The following is an 18,177-nucleotide window of genomic DNA, read 5'->3' as shown; positions in this document are numbered from 1 at the left end:
ATGGTCTTGTGGTAACTATATGAAGTCTACTTATTTTTTTATATAAAACCTGTGTGGTGTCCATTTGTAGTGTTGTCACTGGGTTACTGGATGTGGTCACAACTGTTTAACTTACAATGCCTCTGAAGTAAAGCCCTTCTGCTCGTGCCAAGCTACCAAGGGGGGGTGAGCAGGCGTTATTTTAGGAGTGTAATCCCTTTATCCTGACTAGAGGAGAGGGTCCCTATTTGTCGCTGTGCCAACTAGAGCCCCCAAATCTAACAGGCTCAGATTTCATACTAACAAAACCATTAAAATTCAGCAGCTCTAGTTATCTGTGGGTAGGTGTAGAACTGTGTGAATGGGTCCGTGAGTCTGTGTGAGAGGGTCTAAGTGAGTCTACCAATGGGTGTATGAGTTTCTGAGTGGGTCGGTGAGTGAGTGTGAGAGGGCCTGTGAGTGGGTCTAATGGCAGGCCACACTATACCACACTATACAATGACAGGTACTACTGTACCATTCATTATTGTATAGTGAAAGGCAATTCCATACAATCCAAAACTATACAATGACAGGCCACACTATACCATACTATACAGTGACTGCCCATACAATACCATATCAACAGTACATAGGCTGGCAATTCCATACAGTCCATACTATGCAATGACAGGTCACACTATACGAGAGGCCATACTTTACCATATCATACTATATTATACAATGACAGGCCATACCATAGCATACCATACTATACAATGGCAGGCTATACCATAACATACTATATGATGACTGGCCATACCATACTATAGTCTACAATGGCAGGCTATACCATACCATAATGTACAATGACACGCCATAATATACTATACTTTACAGTGACAGCCCATACCAAAATTATACAATAAGAGGCCATACCATACTGTACATAGAGACCATTCCATAATATACAATGAAAGGCCACATCATATCATACTATACAACAGGCCACACCATATCTTATTATTCAATGATAGGCCACACCATGTCGTATTATATAATGACAGGTCATACCATATCATACCATACAATACTGTACAATGAGAAGCCATACCATACTATACAATTATAGGTCATACAATAGCATACTGAACAACGACAAGTCATACAGTACTATACAAAGACAGGCCATGTCATACCATACTGTACAATGATGGGCCATACCATACTATAGAACAGGCCGTATTCTACCATACTATGTCTTACTAAACAATGACAGGCCACATCATACCATGCTACACTTTGACAGGCCAGACCGTGTCATACTATATAATGACTGTCCATACCCTACCACACTATAAAATGACAAGCCATATCATACTATACAAAGACAGGCCATACCATACAATGAGAGGCCACACCATATTACACTTTATTATACAATGACAGGCCACAACATAACATACTATGCAATGACAGGCCATAGTATACCATACCATACACTACCATACCAAAGTATACATTGACAGACCATAACATACCATACTTTACAATGACAGGGTATACTGTACCATACTATAAAATGACCGTCCATACCTTACCATCCTATACAGCATCAGACCCTACTATACCATATTAAAGGCGACAGGCCATACCATCCTATACAATGAAAGGCCATACCATACCAAACTATACAATGCGATACAATGGCAGGTCATACTATACTATATAATGACCAGGTTCTCCATGGCATACTATAAAATGAAAGGCCCTACCATACTATACAATAGCAGGCCATACCATACTGTGCAAAGACAGGCCAAAGCAAACCACACCATGCCATACTATATTGCGAGAGGCCACTCCATACCATACTAGAAAATAACAGACCATACCATACCATACTCTACTATACAATATCATACCAGGCTATACAATGACAGGCAAAACATATACTATATCATGTCAGGCAATACTTAACCATACTGTACTATGACAGGCTTCACAATACCATACTGTGCAAAGAAAGGTCACACCATACCATTCTATATAGTGACAGGCCATACCATACAATACAATATGACCAATTCATACTATACTGTGCGATACAATGCCATACCATGTTATACAATGACAGGCCATACCATATACCACACTATACAAACACTGGCCAGGCCATTCTATACTATACAATGGCAGGCCCTACAATACTATATGACATGCCATAACATACCATTCTGTGCTGTACAGTGGCATGCCAAATCATGCCACACTATGCGCCTTGAGACCCTACGGGTATGTAGCGCGCTTTATAAGTGTCACTGATTGATTGATTATGCAATGACAGGCCATACCATACTATACAGTGAAAGGCCATACTTTACAATACTGTACTATACTACAGAATGGCAGGCCATACCATACATACTATACAGTGACAGGCAATACCATACCATACCATACAACGACTGTCTAAGTATTTTGATATGCTGTGTTGAATTTGATGTTTATTTATAAACAAATGAGAGAGTAAGGGATTCTGTTCACAAGGGTGAACGGAGAGTACTCCTCAAAAAAACATGGGAGGAGTACCACCACGAAGAACTAAACAAGAGTTCTGACAGAACTGGCAGAAAGAAAATGATTTTTCTTTTATGTAAAAACCCCTCACTCACCAACCTGGTTGGTGACATGCTTCATCATTGGGGTCCACCCTGACAGCCGAGTGCCATCAGGGTGTGCTTCGACACCTGGACTACAGTGGAGCTGGTATTTGTGCAAGTGGTGCAAGTGGTGCGAAAAAGTGGTGTTAAAAATTGTCCTGGTATAACTTATGTGAAAATGATTTTATTCAAAAGCTACTGGACAATATTAAAAAAGGTGTGTAGATACATATAAGGTTGTTATGACCGTGTGTATCTGTGTGATTGGTCTACATGTTTCAACCTGTGGATGGTAATTTCCAGGTTTTCATCAGGACCAGAGGAAAGTGGGTGGTCAGCACTCACTAACGCGCAGCCAGTCCTAAATTCCTAAAACCTACTGCCAAAAATCTGTAGTAGGCAACAACCTCAAACCTGAATTTGGCAAGGAAAAAGAGCAAAAAGACTCCTAGTCTGGGTCTTAAGGCTTCACAGGGGCAGAGGGAAGGCTAGCCTCAGTGGTAGACATATTAGTTAGACTGAGTCATTGTGGCCATTCACCTACACGCCTCTCGATGCCGTCCCTGCTACGAGACAGTGGGTGCCGGTGAGATGTTTTATGACTGTGTTATACTGTAATTGAGTATGCCGCTTTTAAGGTCTTTGATCAAAATAGTGTTTTGAAACCAACTGGCCAGACCATAATATGCCATGACTTGCCCTGCCATACAATGACAAGCCACACCTTACCATAGTATACAACAATGACCGACCACACCATATCATGCTATAAATTGTCAGACCTAACCATACTTAACCATGTAATGACAGGCCAGATCATACCACGCTACACAATTACAGGCCATAACATTCTGTAAAATAACAGACCATGCTTTTCTCCACAATGACAGGCCATACATACCATTCTATACAATGACCGGTCACACCATACCATACTGGACAATGACAGGCCATATCATACCATACCATTCTATACAATGACAGGTCACATAGTACCATACTATACAATGACAGGCCATAACATACTATGCAATGACCGGCCACATCATGCCATTCCCTAAAATGAGAGGTCATACCTTACCATACTTTCCTTTACAATGACAGGCCATACCATACTATACTATACCATATCATACTATACAACAATGATCAACCACACCATACTACAAAATATATTTTAGACCATATGTTACAATACCATACCATACTATATCATTTAAAGACAGCCCCTACCATGCCATGCCATTCTAAAAAATGACATCCCAGACCATAACAGGCCATACAAATCAAAACCATACCATAGAATACAATACAATGCAGGCCATGCCATACCATGCTATACAATGACAAACCACACCATATCATATTATACAATAACAGGCCATGGCATACTATACTAAGACATGCCATACCATGCCATTCTATACAATAACAGTCCACCTCACACCATGCCATGAGGTGGCAGGCCATACCATACCATACCATGCAATTACAGGCCATACCATACCATACCATGCTATGCAATTACAGGCCTTACCATTATATTCAATGAAATGCCATACTGTGCCATACTATACAAATAGATGTCATACCATATACTCCTATACAATGCAGGCCATACCATGCTGTACAATGACAATCCACACCATATCATATTATACAATGACGGCCCATACCATACCATTCTGTAAAATAGCAGTCCACCTCAAACCAAGCCATAAAATGGCAGGCCAAACCATGTCAAGCTATACAATGGCACATAGTACCATACAATACCACACTATACAGGTATTCCTAGTTGTTTGCTCTGAGCTGCACCCTCAGGGCAGCACTTTTTCCAATTCAAAAATATCACTTTTCAACCCTTCCTGAAAATACTTAAGGAATTTATAGTTTTCCCCAACATGTTCCAGGACTGGAGTTAGAGTAGTACATACACCCCGTGGAATATGTTGGGGAATGTTTCTCTATCCCCAAGTATTCCAGGGCTACAGTTAGAATAGTAAATGTATCCTTACAGTGTCCATCCACCACACCCACTGCCGCTCTGATGGCGCAATTCTAGGCAAGAAACCCAATCGAGCCATTATACAATGACATGCCACATCATGCCATACAGTACAATAAAATGCCATACCTTATCATAAAATACCATACTATACAATGACAGGCTTCACCATGTCCTACTAAACTACGACAGGCCACACCATACCATACCATACTATACATTGTCAGAACATACCATACATTACCATACCATCCTATACTATACTATACAACGACAGGCCACACCATACCATACCATACTATACATTGTCAGAACATACATACATTACCATACCATCCTATACTATACAAAGACAGGCCATACAATACCATATCATATAAGACAATGATAGCCCATACCATACCATACCATACAATGACAGGCCATATTATTCCACACCATTCTATATGATGACAGGCCACACAGTACCATACTATACAATGTCAGGGCACACCATGCCATGCTATACAATGACAGGCCATACCATAGCATACTATACAATGACATGTTATGCCATATCATACCATGCTACATGATGACTGCCCACACCATACCATATTCCATACATATTATATAAAGACAGGCCATACCATACTACACAGTGACAGGCCATACTATACAAAGACCGGCCAAACCATACCATGCCATACTGTAATATACAATTACAAACATACCATGCTATACAATGGCAGGCCATAACATATCATACTGCACAATGGTAGGCCATAACCTATCGTACCATACTATACAATGACAGACAATACTATACAATGATGGGCCATACCACCCCACACCACACCACACCATACCATACTATACAATGACAGGCCTTGCCATACCATACCGTACTATGACTAACCATACATACTATACAATGGAAGTCCATACCATTCAATGACAGGCCATACCATACTATACAATGACAGACCACACCATACTCTACGACAGGCCATATCACACCATACAATGACAGGCCATACCATACAATACTATTCAATGAGAAGTGATGCCATACCATGCAATGATAGGCCATTCTATACTATAGAATGACATCTTATCATAGTTTAAACGTCAGAGAGGTTGACTTTCACTGAGCACATTTTTCCCTGGATATTCCTCTATGATCATCCTGAGACAATTACTGCATTATATGCCCTCGCAATATTAATTCCCCTTTTCTTTTGTTCTTGTTTGCACTAATGTATGCTTTATTGTTTCTTTTGAATCATATTTCCATGAGTTTTGATGGGTGAGGTTATCAATCAGGTTCAATAAATATCATGTACTTGTAAGACTTGTAATAAATAGAAAGACCATTTAAGAACTCTGTAAGATTAATCCTTTTGATGTACTAGATCCATGTGTCTAAATGTAATTCCCATATAACCACAGTGGCGTGCCCAAGGGGCACCTTTGATATTTGGTTGCTACGTTTGTTACCCCAGCACCTTGTGCTTATCAAAGGGTACACCTTATTCTGTTTTATTAAGACACTGGTAAGCACATCTGCCTTACCCAGCAGGGGTTACTGTAAAGTAGTTTAATTGAATAACAATTGCTTACCACACTAAACAGGAAATTCCTCCACCGGCATGAAAAGACCGCTGCTTTTGATAAATGCTGGTATAGCCAGTGGAGACTGGACCAGTAATCAATCAGTGCTTCTCTCCCCCCTAAATGAAGCATATAAACCAGACGTTTGTGGGGACGGGCGCACTGCCAATTTCTGACAGACTTTCCACAATTCTGAGTGACCCTCAAAGTTATCAGATTTAGTGTTCCAGCATGAAACTGAATGCCAGTGGAGAGATAGTTCTCCAGCTGATAAAATGCCTTTTGCACTGTAATGGTATAATTCATCTTAATTCGTAAACCTAAAACGGAAAAAACGGATTTGAAAAGCTAACCAAAAACATTTAGGTATCAAAGTAAACACTCACTTTCCTACTATCACAAGACCACAATCACTAACTAACTAATTTTGAAATTTCTTTCTGAAATCCAAAATATCTACAAACACATCAAGTCAATAAAAGGAATGCAGTCAGCCTCTGATTTACTCTTCAGTACCATTTCTTCTTTGGAACCAGTCAAGAAACTAAATGCCTGTCCCACCTCCATGTCTTCTTAGCCATAAAATAGCAACTTTAGACTCTGTGCTCCTTAAAATGATAAATGTGTTACATCATCAACGGATATTCTAATTTGTGCTGAAATGTGGCTATTCATCCCCTTTTGACAAAATTGTAATCTTGACCGTACTAGACTACAAAACCTCAAAAATTAATACTAATGTGTGTCTTTTCAGGTTATTAATTGAAAAGACAGTGGCTATACTCCCAGCTTTTAGGCAGTTCATTCTGTACCGAACAGAGGTGACCACTCCTTCTTGTTACACTAAGATATCAATTAAATTTTGATTTATCGCTTTCTTCTGTAGATTCCACGTCAAGTGTCAATTACCAAAAGCCACAGAGGAGTAAATAAGTATTCACTGTTTTGCATAAGACACCCAACTCTATCCATTGCCTCCCCTATGGACAGTAACCATGTAGTGAAGATGTGTGTTTACTGACCAGAGAAAGGCTGACTTCTTTCCCGTCTAAATTAAAGCCACCAGGATTTTCACTGGCATGATTCTGACTCTGAACATCTTCAATCAGTACTTCCATAGAAATATGATAGGTGCAGTTCAGTCTGTTCATTTTTTTTCTTGCTTGCCTATTGTTTGAAATGTCATTACATGTTTTTGCCACTCATTAGAGAAGAGTATTTTTGTCATTCGAGGGTTCGTACTTGCTGATTTAGCCAGCTGTGATAAAATAATACAAAGCGTAGGTGCACCCCACAGACTCTTAACAGCCAGCTGACCATCCCCCTGCTCACATAGATGCTTTAAACATTGCACAGAGGTAGTGCATACAATAAGCATGTTGCACCCTTAGTCCAAGGCACTGTGGTTGGTGCAGTTCAATCAGTAAACTGTACTCACATTTCAAGAGTTTTCACATTTAAGTATTGTCTCAGCTTGTATTGGAATTTTGACAAGACATTTCATGGTTAGTTCTTGCCACCCTAGAGCTTTGCCACATTGACCACTTGTGAATTGAAGCCATCAGCTACCATCACTTGAGAGCCATTGCTGCACGCGTTCATGTAGGATGTCATTGGTGATCAGCACCATCTCGGGCCTTCCTGGGGTTGAGCTTTCATTATGAGTTCAACATGCTGGCATGATGTTTAGGTCTAGTTAGGTATCATCACCATATTTATGGATCATATGTTCCTGTCAGCCGGGAAACTCTCTTAGATATGCCTTTTGATGTCTTCTTAGGGGTGACTGATATGAGAGATATGGCCTGTGAAGAATTTGAAGAGAGTTTCTGTCGTAATCCTAGAATTTGCACTAATATGGTACTTAGACTATTCAAAAGCAAAGAGTCCAAGTGGACGCGAGTTGCTTTGGCATTGCATCTGGTCCCCAGGCAACACACGCAAGTTCTTTCTCATTAAGTAAACCTGCAGAAAGAAAGGCAGTGCTGCTTGTATGCAAACAAGGGGCTGGTTGATATAGTACAGCGGTGTCTCAAAGAAAATGTTAGTCATGTTCCAGTAAAATGCCTTTCTCTCTTTCTTTCAGGATGCATACATCGCAGCAGCTATAAATGGAACTGACTTCTGCACCTCCGCAAAGGATGCTTTCACTATTTTATCAAAGAGTTCGGTTAGTGTTGCGTCCCTTAACTGCTTTGGAGACTTCCTAATTTTTCTAGGAAAGGTAAGGACAAAACTTTATAATGTGCAGGAGTGATGCATACACAGCTAATAAGTTGAACCTACAACTATGAATGCCAATGTTGATTCTGTTTTTCGATTCACTTCAACATGTTTGCGTATGTGTATCACAATATACAACATACATCATGCTTAATATCGCTTTTTCTTTTGTCTCTGGGCAGGTATTTGTCGTATGTTTTACAGTTTTTGGTGGTCTGATGGCATTTAATTACCATCGCGAACTGCACGTCTGGGTCATCCCGCTGCTCCTGGTTGCGTTTTTTGCCTATGTGGTAGCCCACAGCTTTTTGTCAGTGTTTGAAATGGTGGTGGACTCCCTGTTTCTTTGTTACATCATTGATATTGAAACGAATGATGGCTCCACAGAAAAGCCATACTTCATGGAAGAAGACTTGATGGTAAGTTATTAATGTCACCAATTCTCTTAAAATGGGTCGTAACTTGGAATTATTTTTCTCCAGCCCTCTAAAGAAGCATTTTATATACAATATGTGTTGTATGTAATAATGTTAGGAAATTCTTGCAGTGTGCTAAATGCTGCCCAGTAAGTCATCACAGGCATCTGTCTCATTCATGTATCTCCAATTTTTTTCATGTGTGGTTACATATTCACAAAAACTCAATTGATTTACATGTAATATACATATTCTCTGGGTTGATAAAGGTTCATAAATAGGGCTCAGGTAGTATAGGCAATAATTCATAAGTTTTACAGGATATATAAGCTTTAGTCCAGATAAAGCACAGTCCGTTTTTAAGGAAAGTACTACTGTTAAAACCAGGTGATTAAAATATTATTTTAGAAAAACAGAAAATCTGAATTACAGTAGGATTCGAAATAGTGCTGCTGGGTTTCTGACACCCACATAGAAAAGACTCCTTTGTGAAGTCATCTAATTGTTTTGCTTTTCAGGAAAACAGATTTACTACCCACGAATAGCAATCAGTGGGGGATATGTGCAAGAAAATGTTGGAGCACAGTGTAATTTGGCAACACCGCGCTCCGACATTTTCAAAATGCAGGGATGTGCGATAAACAAAAATACGTCTCACCACTGCATTTCCTCCCCTAGCGCTGGCACAAAAAAATTGCCTAGCGCAGGCACCCTTGCGCCATGTTGCAAGGGTGGCTGCGCTGCAGGGGCCATTGTTTAAGAGCAGAAAGGGACACCTTCCTGCACAATATCAATCTTTAAAGGGGATTTGCTGATTTTATGTGTGCTGCAAAGTGCAGCATACATAGAAAGAGCAAAATATGGGGCGCAATTAATAATTTCCCCCTTGTATCACCATCCGAAGACCAGCTTTACCTGGCCTTGTTTTTTGGCGCTGCCCTATTCTTGTAAATATGGGGCAGCATAAATCAGCAATGGGTGTTGTGGTGGAATACCCACAGCAAAACCCCTTGCCCACCCCTTTGCTGCAGTGGACTGCTGGGGAAAGGGGCATATTTACAAGGTGGCGTTAAGCTACGTTATGTGGCTTAACGCCATCTTGTAAATATGGGGTATGGAGCAACGCCACCGGAGTGTCAGAAAAAGTGACACCTGGTGGCGTTGGGGGCATGTAAATATGCTCAGATTCCGGAAACTTAAAGACTAATTGCTCTGTGAGGCTGCACCTAGTAAATGTCAATTTCACAGGAAGCGGTTTTTACCAGGTGTGGTAAACACCTCATATTCCGAGTTTTCTTTTGGATAATATCAAGTCAGTGTTTCTTTGCATCGAATTCCTCCTGTATCCATATTTACCCTAGTACATTTCGAAAGATGGAACCTGTGAAAACATTTTAGGGGAAAATTACTGGGCGTTCGGTATTTACCTGATCACTACGAATTCGATCACTGCACCAATTCATGTTTGGCCATAGATAAGAATTTACTCTTCTTCACCAACTCCTAGTAATTAATGCCATATAGTAATTGCTTAGAGGCCTCTGGCCGCACAAGTTTTGGGGGGGGTGGCCTCTCTCCTCCCCCGCTCTTACCTGTGGCATCGACAACCACCCCCCCCCCCCACCTCCCACCCCCCAACTTTTACACATGGCCGCAAGGTGGCGGCCGCAGGGACAGCCATGGGCGGCAACTAGTCTAGCTACACCACACCTTGGAGAATGTTGAAACTCCAAGAGAGTCTAGACTTCTTTAAAAAACGTACCTAAGAATCCTGTATGCTTCTTGACAGCCATCTTCAATAATGTAAAATTGACAGCCATCTTCAATAATGTAAATTCCTTTTATTTTGTATTTTGGCCCTTTCAATGATAGTGACATGGCTTTGTGAAGCTGCTCTCGCCAAACTAACTTAAATAAAAATAAGAAATATATTTAGCTCCTTTCAGGAAGACATTTACTATTAAAAAAAATCCTGAAAGGTATGAATTCCATTTTGCAGGGTAATTCTTGCTATATGTAACAACACTTTGCATAGAATGCAGTGCACATAACTTTCCAAATATTCTATTGTAATGTAATTGTTGGCTCAAGTACAGACCAATGTAAGCAGTCTTCAAACCAGAAAATTATTACTGGACTTAAAACTAGACAGATAAAGCAGAGAACATGGTACTGCGATCTGACATCACAAGAACTTTTAATGATAACATACATTTAGAAAAAAGACTCCAAGCAGGAATGACTCAAATAATCAGTATACTTGTCTCTATTGTCCACCAAGGCCAACTAGGACTTATGTGAACTTTTTGTGAAGGCCCCATTCTCTCTTCATTTGTATTGAAATTTTCTTTTGCTTTTAGCTTTTCTTATTTAAAGCTTTAGGCAGGCGGTGAGATGACATGCATGTATATAGGAAGATTTGTTATACCGGAGACCAAGCATGCATGGCCACCCGTCCATTATTAGTCTTGCCATTTGATCCGAACAGCCTGCTGTGCCCCATTCATCCATTTGTCCTGAGTTCCTCTTTCTCCACTGTGCTGAGGTCCAGCGTTACATCTCTAATTTAAACAACTTCATGCTTCAATTCTTAGCACTTCAGGAATTTTCGTTATACACAGTGAATTGATGACTCTAGCTCCACACATGGGCTGCTTGTGTTTTTAAGAGAGCAAACACGGACTGCTGTCCGTAACAATAGCTGGGTGCAGGTCCTTGGACCACATTTTCTCATGAGACATTTAACTTTCAATTTAATGTCGGGATCCACCCAGCAGTAAGTGTTCAGTTGCCGCCCAGCGACAGCAAACCGCAGTGTCCAGGGAGTGGGCACCCCAGGACATAGCAGGAGCCAGCCCCGGGGAGATGGTGGTCCCCAGGGCTGTACATGGCCGCGGAGGGGGCTGGGCAGCTTCCCTCCCATTATTACAGACCTGGCCCTGGGGAGCTGTTGGTCCCCGGGGGAGCCATGGAGGGGGTTTCACACGGCCCCCCTCTTTTTTACTTACAAAGCCCTGGGGAGCTGGTGGTCCCTGGGGCTCTTAGAACCACAGGAGGAGGCTGCGCAGTGCTCCTCTATTTAAAAAAAGACTTGGCCAGCCCTCGGGAGGTGGCAGTCCCCCGGGCCAAGTTGGCTCACCTGCAGTTCCTTCTTTTTTTGCCATGTATTCACGGCTAAAGTAAAATGCTTTATTGCCCTAGCTTAGCTAGGTCCCAGGACTGGCTAGACCCCAGGACCAGAGGTAGAGGGTCAGGGAATTCCTGCTATTCACCCTTTTCTTTTTTTAAATATTTTTTCTGGGACGCGGCTGAAGTGGAGTCTCAAGATGGCTACAAACACTTCCTGGTTGAAGTGTTGGCAGCCATTCAGATATAAGCATGAGATCAAGAGGGTTTGGGGAGACTTTACTTCCCTAGATATACAAATTTAGATTTCCCTTAATATCTCAAATACTACTTAACCCCTTCACTGCGGCGGCTATTCTGCCGCAGTGCTAAGGGGGCGGGGCGGCCGCGTGGCAGCCGCATGCTGGTGACGGAACCGCTCCGTCACCAGCGTCGGTGGCGCTGTGCTTATGACGGAGCGGTTCCGTCATAGCCCGCCCCGCTCAATGGAACGCTCAGCGCAGGCGCGGAATTCGCGCCGCGCAGGCGCTCCGAGCGGGCCATGACGGAACCGCTCCGTCATCAGCACAGCGCCACTGCAGCTGATGACGGAGCGGTTCCGTCATCAGCAGACAAGGGGTTAAAAGATGTACGCCAATACACAAAAAGTTTGCTTTCTGGACCAATAGCGAACTTTCTATCAAATTTAGTGTTATTCTATTCAGCTGTGCGGGCTGTAGTCGTGTCTAAAATTAAACAAGGGGAACGCACATTGTTTGACCTTGCCCCTTTTACTCGACACCCGCTTGCCGGATCACCCCAAAGCTTTGCATTTCGGGAAAATTCGTCCAACGGCAACAAAAATATGGGCAAGTCAAAAAAGCTTTTCCTATGGAAACTAGGTCCTAACTATAACTACACAACACCCGCAAGTATGAAATATACATAGATCTGTGTGTGTTTCACTATATATATATATATCTCTACTAATATAATAAAGAGAGAGCCCAAACCTTTGAGGCGGGTAATCTCAGGAACCACAGCACCAATCACAACACCCAATACAGCGTTGGAAAGAGCAGTTGCAGCAGAAGGACATAGGCTATGCAGACGCCCACCATATACATTTAAAAGGTAAAAGAACCCTGCCAGCAAAGTACTCCCTTGTGGGCGTTTCTGCGTTGTGGGCGGGTGCTAGGTGCGTGACAAACACTGGGGGCGTGTGGTACGTTCTGCCCTTCATGCCATGTCTCATATCGTGTGCTGTGGGCGTGTGCTGGGGGCGTGGGCGTGTGTGGGGCGCGGAATTATGGGGAAAAAAAAGCAAGCGTTGTGCCCAATATTTCATTGTTTTTTCTTCCCAGGTTCTGTACATTCCAGCTCCGGGTGTGCTTGCCCCGCGCTCCCAGTGACGTGCACCTGCTTTACTGTATGGAGGTCAATCATGGCGCTATTCCCAAGGGCCGGAAGGAGCGCAAACAGGGGCCATTGTGCAGGAAATGTAATCTCGCCTTAACTTCCGGTGACGCATGAAGCGCACACTGGAGATTTTCCACTTCTGTTGCGCACAGGCCTCGTCACACGCACATCCGGACACGACACAAGGCCCGCCTCCGCGAAAATAGCAAGAAAGGGACTATCCCTCCCCCGGGAATATGTGATGATATTCCGCAAACCAACATCCCGCATACCATCACTCCCCAATTTTTATAACTCTGGACTATTGCTCCACAAAGACATCATTTCTAAAACTTTTACAACGCATATGACTTTATCACGCATGCCATTATAACGCAAATGCATGTGTGGTAAAGTCATATACATTGTAAAAGACACCTTTCAGAAAGGCTTCACTGCTTTCTTTTCTATGTGTTAGATATCCACTCAGGCACATGACTCCATCTTCCAAACATCTTGCTAGCACCCAATTCTCACATGTCTGGTGGAACTCTCGAAACTCGAGCATTGCTTAGCATTTGAGTGGCAAATATTTTCAAAGCCATTAAAATAGGCCTGGAATTAATGTGCTGGAGCATGAACATACGGACATATTGGCAATGTGTGCTCTCGTACTGGCTCTGAGGGTGCCTCAGCACGAATCGCGTGAAGTGGTAACCCCACCACTGTAGCTTGAAGTACTAGCCCTCCCCTCCGAAGTTTAGGTCTAGTTGCGCCCTTGCCCACACCCATCCATCACAGGCATCACCGGCCAGGTGACCACATCAATAAAAGGGGCCTGAGTGCACATTCTCAATCCAACTAACCGACTAACATATCATCCACAGTCAAATTACTTTCATATTTCACTATACTAATTCAACACTAATCCTTCAATGGGTTCTGGAGTAGCGTGCTACTCGCCAAATAAGCCCTTTAACACCCAAACAGGGGTAACAAGCGCTATATAAATGCAAACCTTTTTCCCTCCGCTATCCTTCTCAATCCAAATAACTGAATAATATCCCCCACTCAAATTATTTACATATTTCACTATACTAATTCACCACTAATCCATATGGGTTCCGGAGTAGAGTGCTAATCATCAAAAAAGTGCTTTAACACCCCTTTAGGGGTCACAAGCCCTAAATAAATGCTAATCTTTTTTCCCTCTTCTATCCCTCTGCAATCCTTCTCAATCCAAATAACTGACTAATAACCACCACTCAAATTACTTTCATATTTCACTATACTAATTCACTACTAATCATTTATGGGTTCTGGAGTAGCATACTACTCGTAAAAGAAAAAGAAGCGATTCAACACCCCCATCAGGGGTAACAAGCGCTATATGAATGAAAACCTTTCTCCCTCTTCTATCCCTCCGCTATACTTTTGAATCCTAGTAATTGACTAACCTATCCACCACTCAAATTACTTTCATATTTCACTATACTAATTCAACACTAATCCTTCTTGGATTCCGGGGTAGCGTGCTAATCACCGAAAAAGCGATTTGACACCTCGTCAGGGGTAGTAAGCGCTATATAAATGAATTACAATACAATACAATACCAATACATGTTCATAGCTAGTTATGCACTAGAACACTGGTGTCTAAAATGGATGGGTGGGGCCATGAGCATGAGACCATATTTGTGGGGAAAGCTACATATTAATGCCATATGGGAAAGCCACCACTATAAAAGGTGCCCTGCTGTTTGTCAAAAGCGGCAGGGCTTATTTCCACCAAAGGAAAAAATCCTTCTGCAAATACATTTCTTGCCATGTTTTTTTTTCTTATCTTTTTTTGTGACAGGAGCCATAACCCTATTAAGTCGAGTTTATCCTGCCTGTGCTTATCCAGGCTTCTGTCTTTTCATATCCCAGCATGGTAGACGACATTAGCCAAAAGATATATGCCCGAGTGCTGCTGGGCCGACTACAGAGCTGGATGGAGGAGTAAAGTATTCTTAGTCCCTATCAGGCAGGTTATAGAGCAAGGATGTCCACAATAGATCAAATTTGTAGGTTACAACTATTGCCCTGGAAGGCAGTGTACATACTGAAGTGTGGCTCAATGATTAGAGCGGCAGACCCTGATGCAGAGGTCTAGCCCGGGACCAGAGTTCAATTCCCCGCCTCGGCGGGTCTTGGGCTAAAAAATTCCACGGACCTGATAATTCTCGCCTCGGTGCCTATTCCAATCATGGAGTCCCACTCTGCAACTCTGGGCAATAGCTTGCTTAATCTCCACAACGGCCCCCACAATGCTAAGGATGCCTGGCCTCCACCTTGGGGGTGCCCAGGAGTGAACGACTCACAGGGAAAGCCAGGATGGGTTCCACAGCGGTATTCGTACAAGCGCCTTGAGACCCTTACGGGTGAGTAGTGCGCCATACAAGTATCAATTTACATTTTACATTTTACAAAGATGGAGGCATCCTCTATTTGATCTTTATAGACCTAAAATCAGCATTTGATTTGGTGCCCAGGGAAAAATTGTGGGCCACTTTGTTACACTTGGGGGCCCCTCCGTATCTCTGTTACCAGCTGAAATGACTCCACGAATTTAACTTTGCCCAAATTAGGTATGGTAAAAATGGTGAGCTCACGGATTCCATACCCATAGACGGAGGTGTACGCCAAGGTTGAGTGTTGACCCGACCCACTTTTGCCTTTTTATCAATGGCCTATTGGAGGCCTTGTTTGCAGGGAGGGCATATATATATGCCCCCAGGCTGGCGAATCGCAAGGTACCAGCATTGATGTTTGCCGATGATACCCTCCTGCTATGAAAGTCTCCTATGTGTATTCAGAGGGCCCTAGATGCCTTCTATCTTTTCTGCAAAAACAAGGGGTTAGAGATCAATTTTCAGAAAACCAAATATATGGTATTCAATGCAGGTAACAGTACTCTGCCAAATCCCCACCTAGATGGGAAACCACTAGAGAGAGTGACCTTTTTTGAATATCTGGGATTCACGCTCACTGAAAAAATGGATTGGGGCTTACATATTAAGAAGGCAAGTCTAAAGTTGGCCCAGACAACAGGGGGTTTAGAAAAGGTACACAGGAATGGTATCCACAAAACTGTTGGACCGGTGGTGGGAATCTACAAAGCACAAGCCAGGGGCGCGTTCTTGTATGGGGCCGAAACCTGGGGCCACCAGCCACCTGATTCTCTATTTAAAATTGAGAATTCCTTTGCCAGACAACTATTGGGTCTCCCCATAAGCACACAGCTTACACCGCTTCGTATGGATCTTGGGGCCAGACCAATTGCAGAGGACGTTGCTCTCAGACCCCTTGTATTCTGGTGACTCCTATTTAGCACCCCAGAATTGGCTGCACATAGAGAAGAGTTGAAGGAAGTATTGAGAATACAGGGAGTGAACACAATTCCATGGCTGGCCTTTATTAAAAACACTTTAGCAGCAATGGGAATGGGTAATCTGTGGGTTAATGCTGAAGAAAATTGACTGATCACATATAGGAAGGCTTTGATAGAGAGTTACAGGGAGTACAAACTCAGCCGAATGCAGGTGAGTTTTGCGACTGGTGCATTGACTGCAGTGTTTTTAGAGATAAAAATCAATATAGGTTAGAGCCTGCCCTCGACGATATTCAGCCAGCCCTTGCAAAAAGCTTTATTTACAGTTCAGGTATGGAGTACTTCCATTACGTGCTTTTACAAACAGCTGGAGGGGTACACCAACCTTGGGATGCCCGGCATGTAACAATGCACATGAGACGGATTATCATGTATTCTTCTTCTGCCAGGGGTATAAGAAGGCGAGACACTGATGGTGATTGCAGTTGGCAGAAATCTCGGAACAAAGCACTGCACACAGGCTTTTAGGGCACTAAAATGTGACACTAACATGCCTTTTGCTATTCAGGTTCCCGTTTTTTTTATTTTCCATGTGGTGTGTACGTCAAGCTATTTTAAAGCTCGGTCTTGCCTGATTTGGCCACCTTATTCTATCATTGCGCCTGGTGCTTTTCAAGCTGATTTTGTAATATGTTATTGGTGCAAGTTTGTATCTTCTATTTTTAATGGAATTTTATATAATAATACTGTAATGCACATGCTCTTTATGAAGTTATTTGTATTTCGAGCAATGGAAGTTTTATTAGTAATATTGAATGAATGGACTGTGCTGTATTTTTTATCTGTGCTTTTATGGTCTTAATGGCCGAAATAAAGAACTCTTGACTGACATTACATGCAGAAAGATCTTTTTTTTGTTCTTTTTCTGTTTTTATCCTCATCCTGCCCACACGTCATTTAATAAATGTCTCTCTCCAGACGACCTTGGCTGTAAGTGTGATCCTAGTTATAAGCAAACAATGAAGTGAAGGTTTCTGTTTTGCAGACGTTGTTTCACCAAAGCAGTAACAGAGCCAAGAAAATACAAAATGAAAATTCCACGAATCACGCCGACATGACAGAAATGCAGCCGATGAAAGCAGAATGACCTTCTACAAGCACATTTTTATCATTGAGATACATAAGTGTTCACAAAGTTTGACTTTTAAATATATTTTTGTAGTTTTTAAAATATTTCTATTTGTCCAGATGTTAAACCCCACCTTATGTGTTTACACCGCTAATAAATGACACTGCCGTGCTGGTTTTAATCATGCAGTTCTAATGATTTTATTGAAGCCAAATGTGCTTGTGACTTCTGGTCAAAATGAGGGCCTGTTTTCTGATAAAAATGAATACAAAAATGTATTCCGAAAACTTTTCATCATAAGTACTCTGTGT

The 18,177-nt window shown here is 42.2% G+C and overlaps 1 protein-coding gene across 2 annotated transcripts in view; it reads left to right on the top strand.

Annotated features, from left to right (window-relative positions):
- Positions 1-18,047, top strand: part of SLC44A3 (solute carrier family 44 member 3) — a 530,813-nt gene extending 512,766 nt beyond the window's left edge. For both annotated transcript variants that reach the window (XM_086957367.1, XM_086957377.1), the window contains 3 exons: positions 8,309-8,446; positions 8,628-8,864; positions 17,783-18,047. In XM_086957367.1, coding sequence (XP_086813493.1) covers positions 8,309-8,446; positions 8,628-8,864; positions 17,783-17,884 — 477 coding nt within the window. In that variant the 3' untranslated portion in view covers positions 17,885-18,047. The remainder of the gene's footprint in view (positions 1-8,308; positions 8,447-8,627; positions 8,865-17,782) is intronic.
- Positions 18,048-18,177: the final 130 nt, after the last annotated feature.

This window comes from Lissotriton vulgaris, chromosome 1_1 (assembly GCF_964263255.1).
Source record: "Lissotriton vulgaris chromosome 1_1, aLisVul1.2, whole genome shotgun sequence".
NCBI lineage: Eukaryota > Metazoa > Chordata > Amphibia > Caudata > Salamandridae > Lissotriton > Lissotriton vulgaris.
The sequence above is the reverse complement of the archived record's forward strand: the minus strand, read 5'-3'. Positions and strand labels throughout refer to the sequence as shown.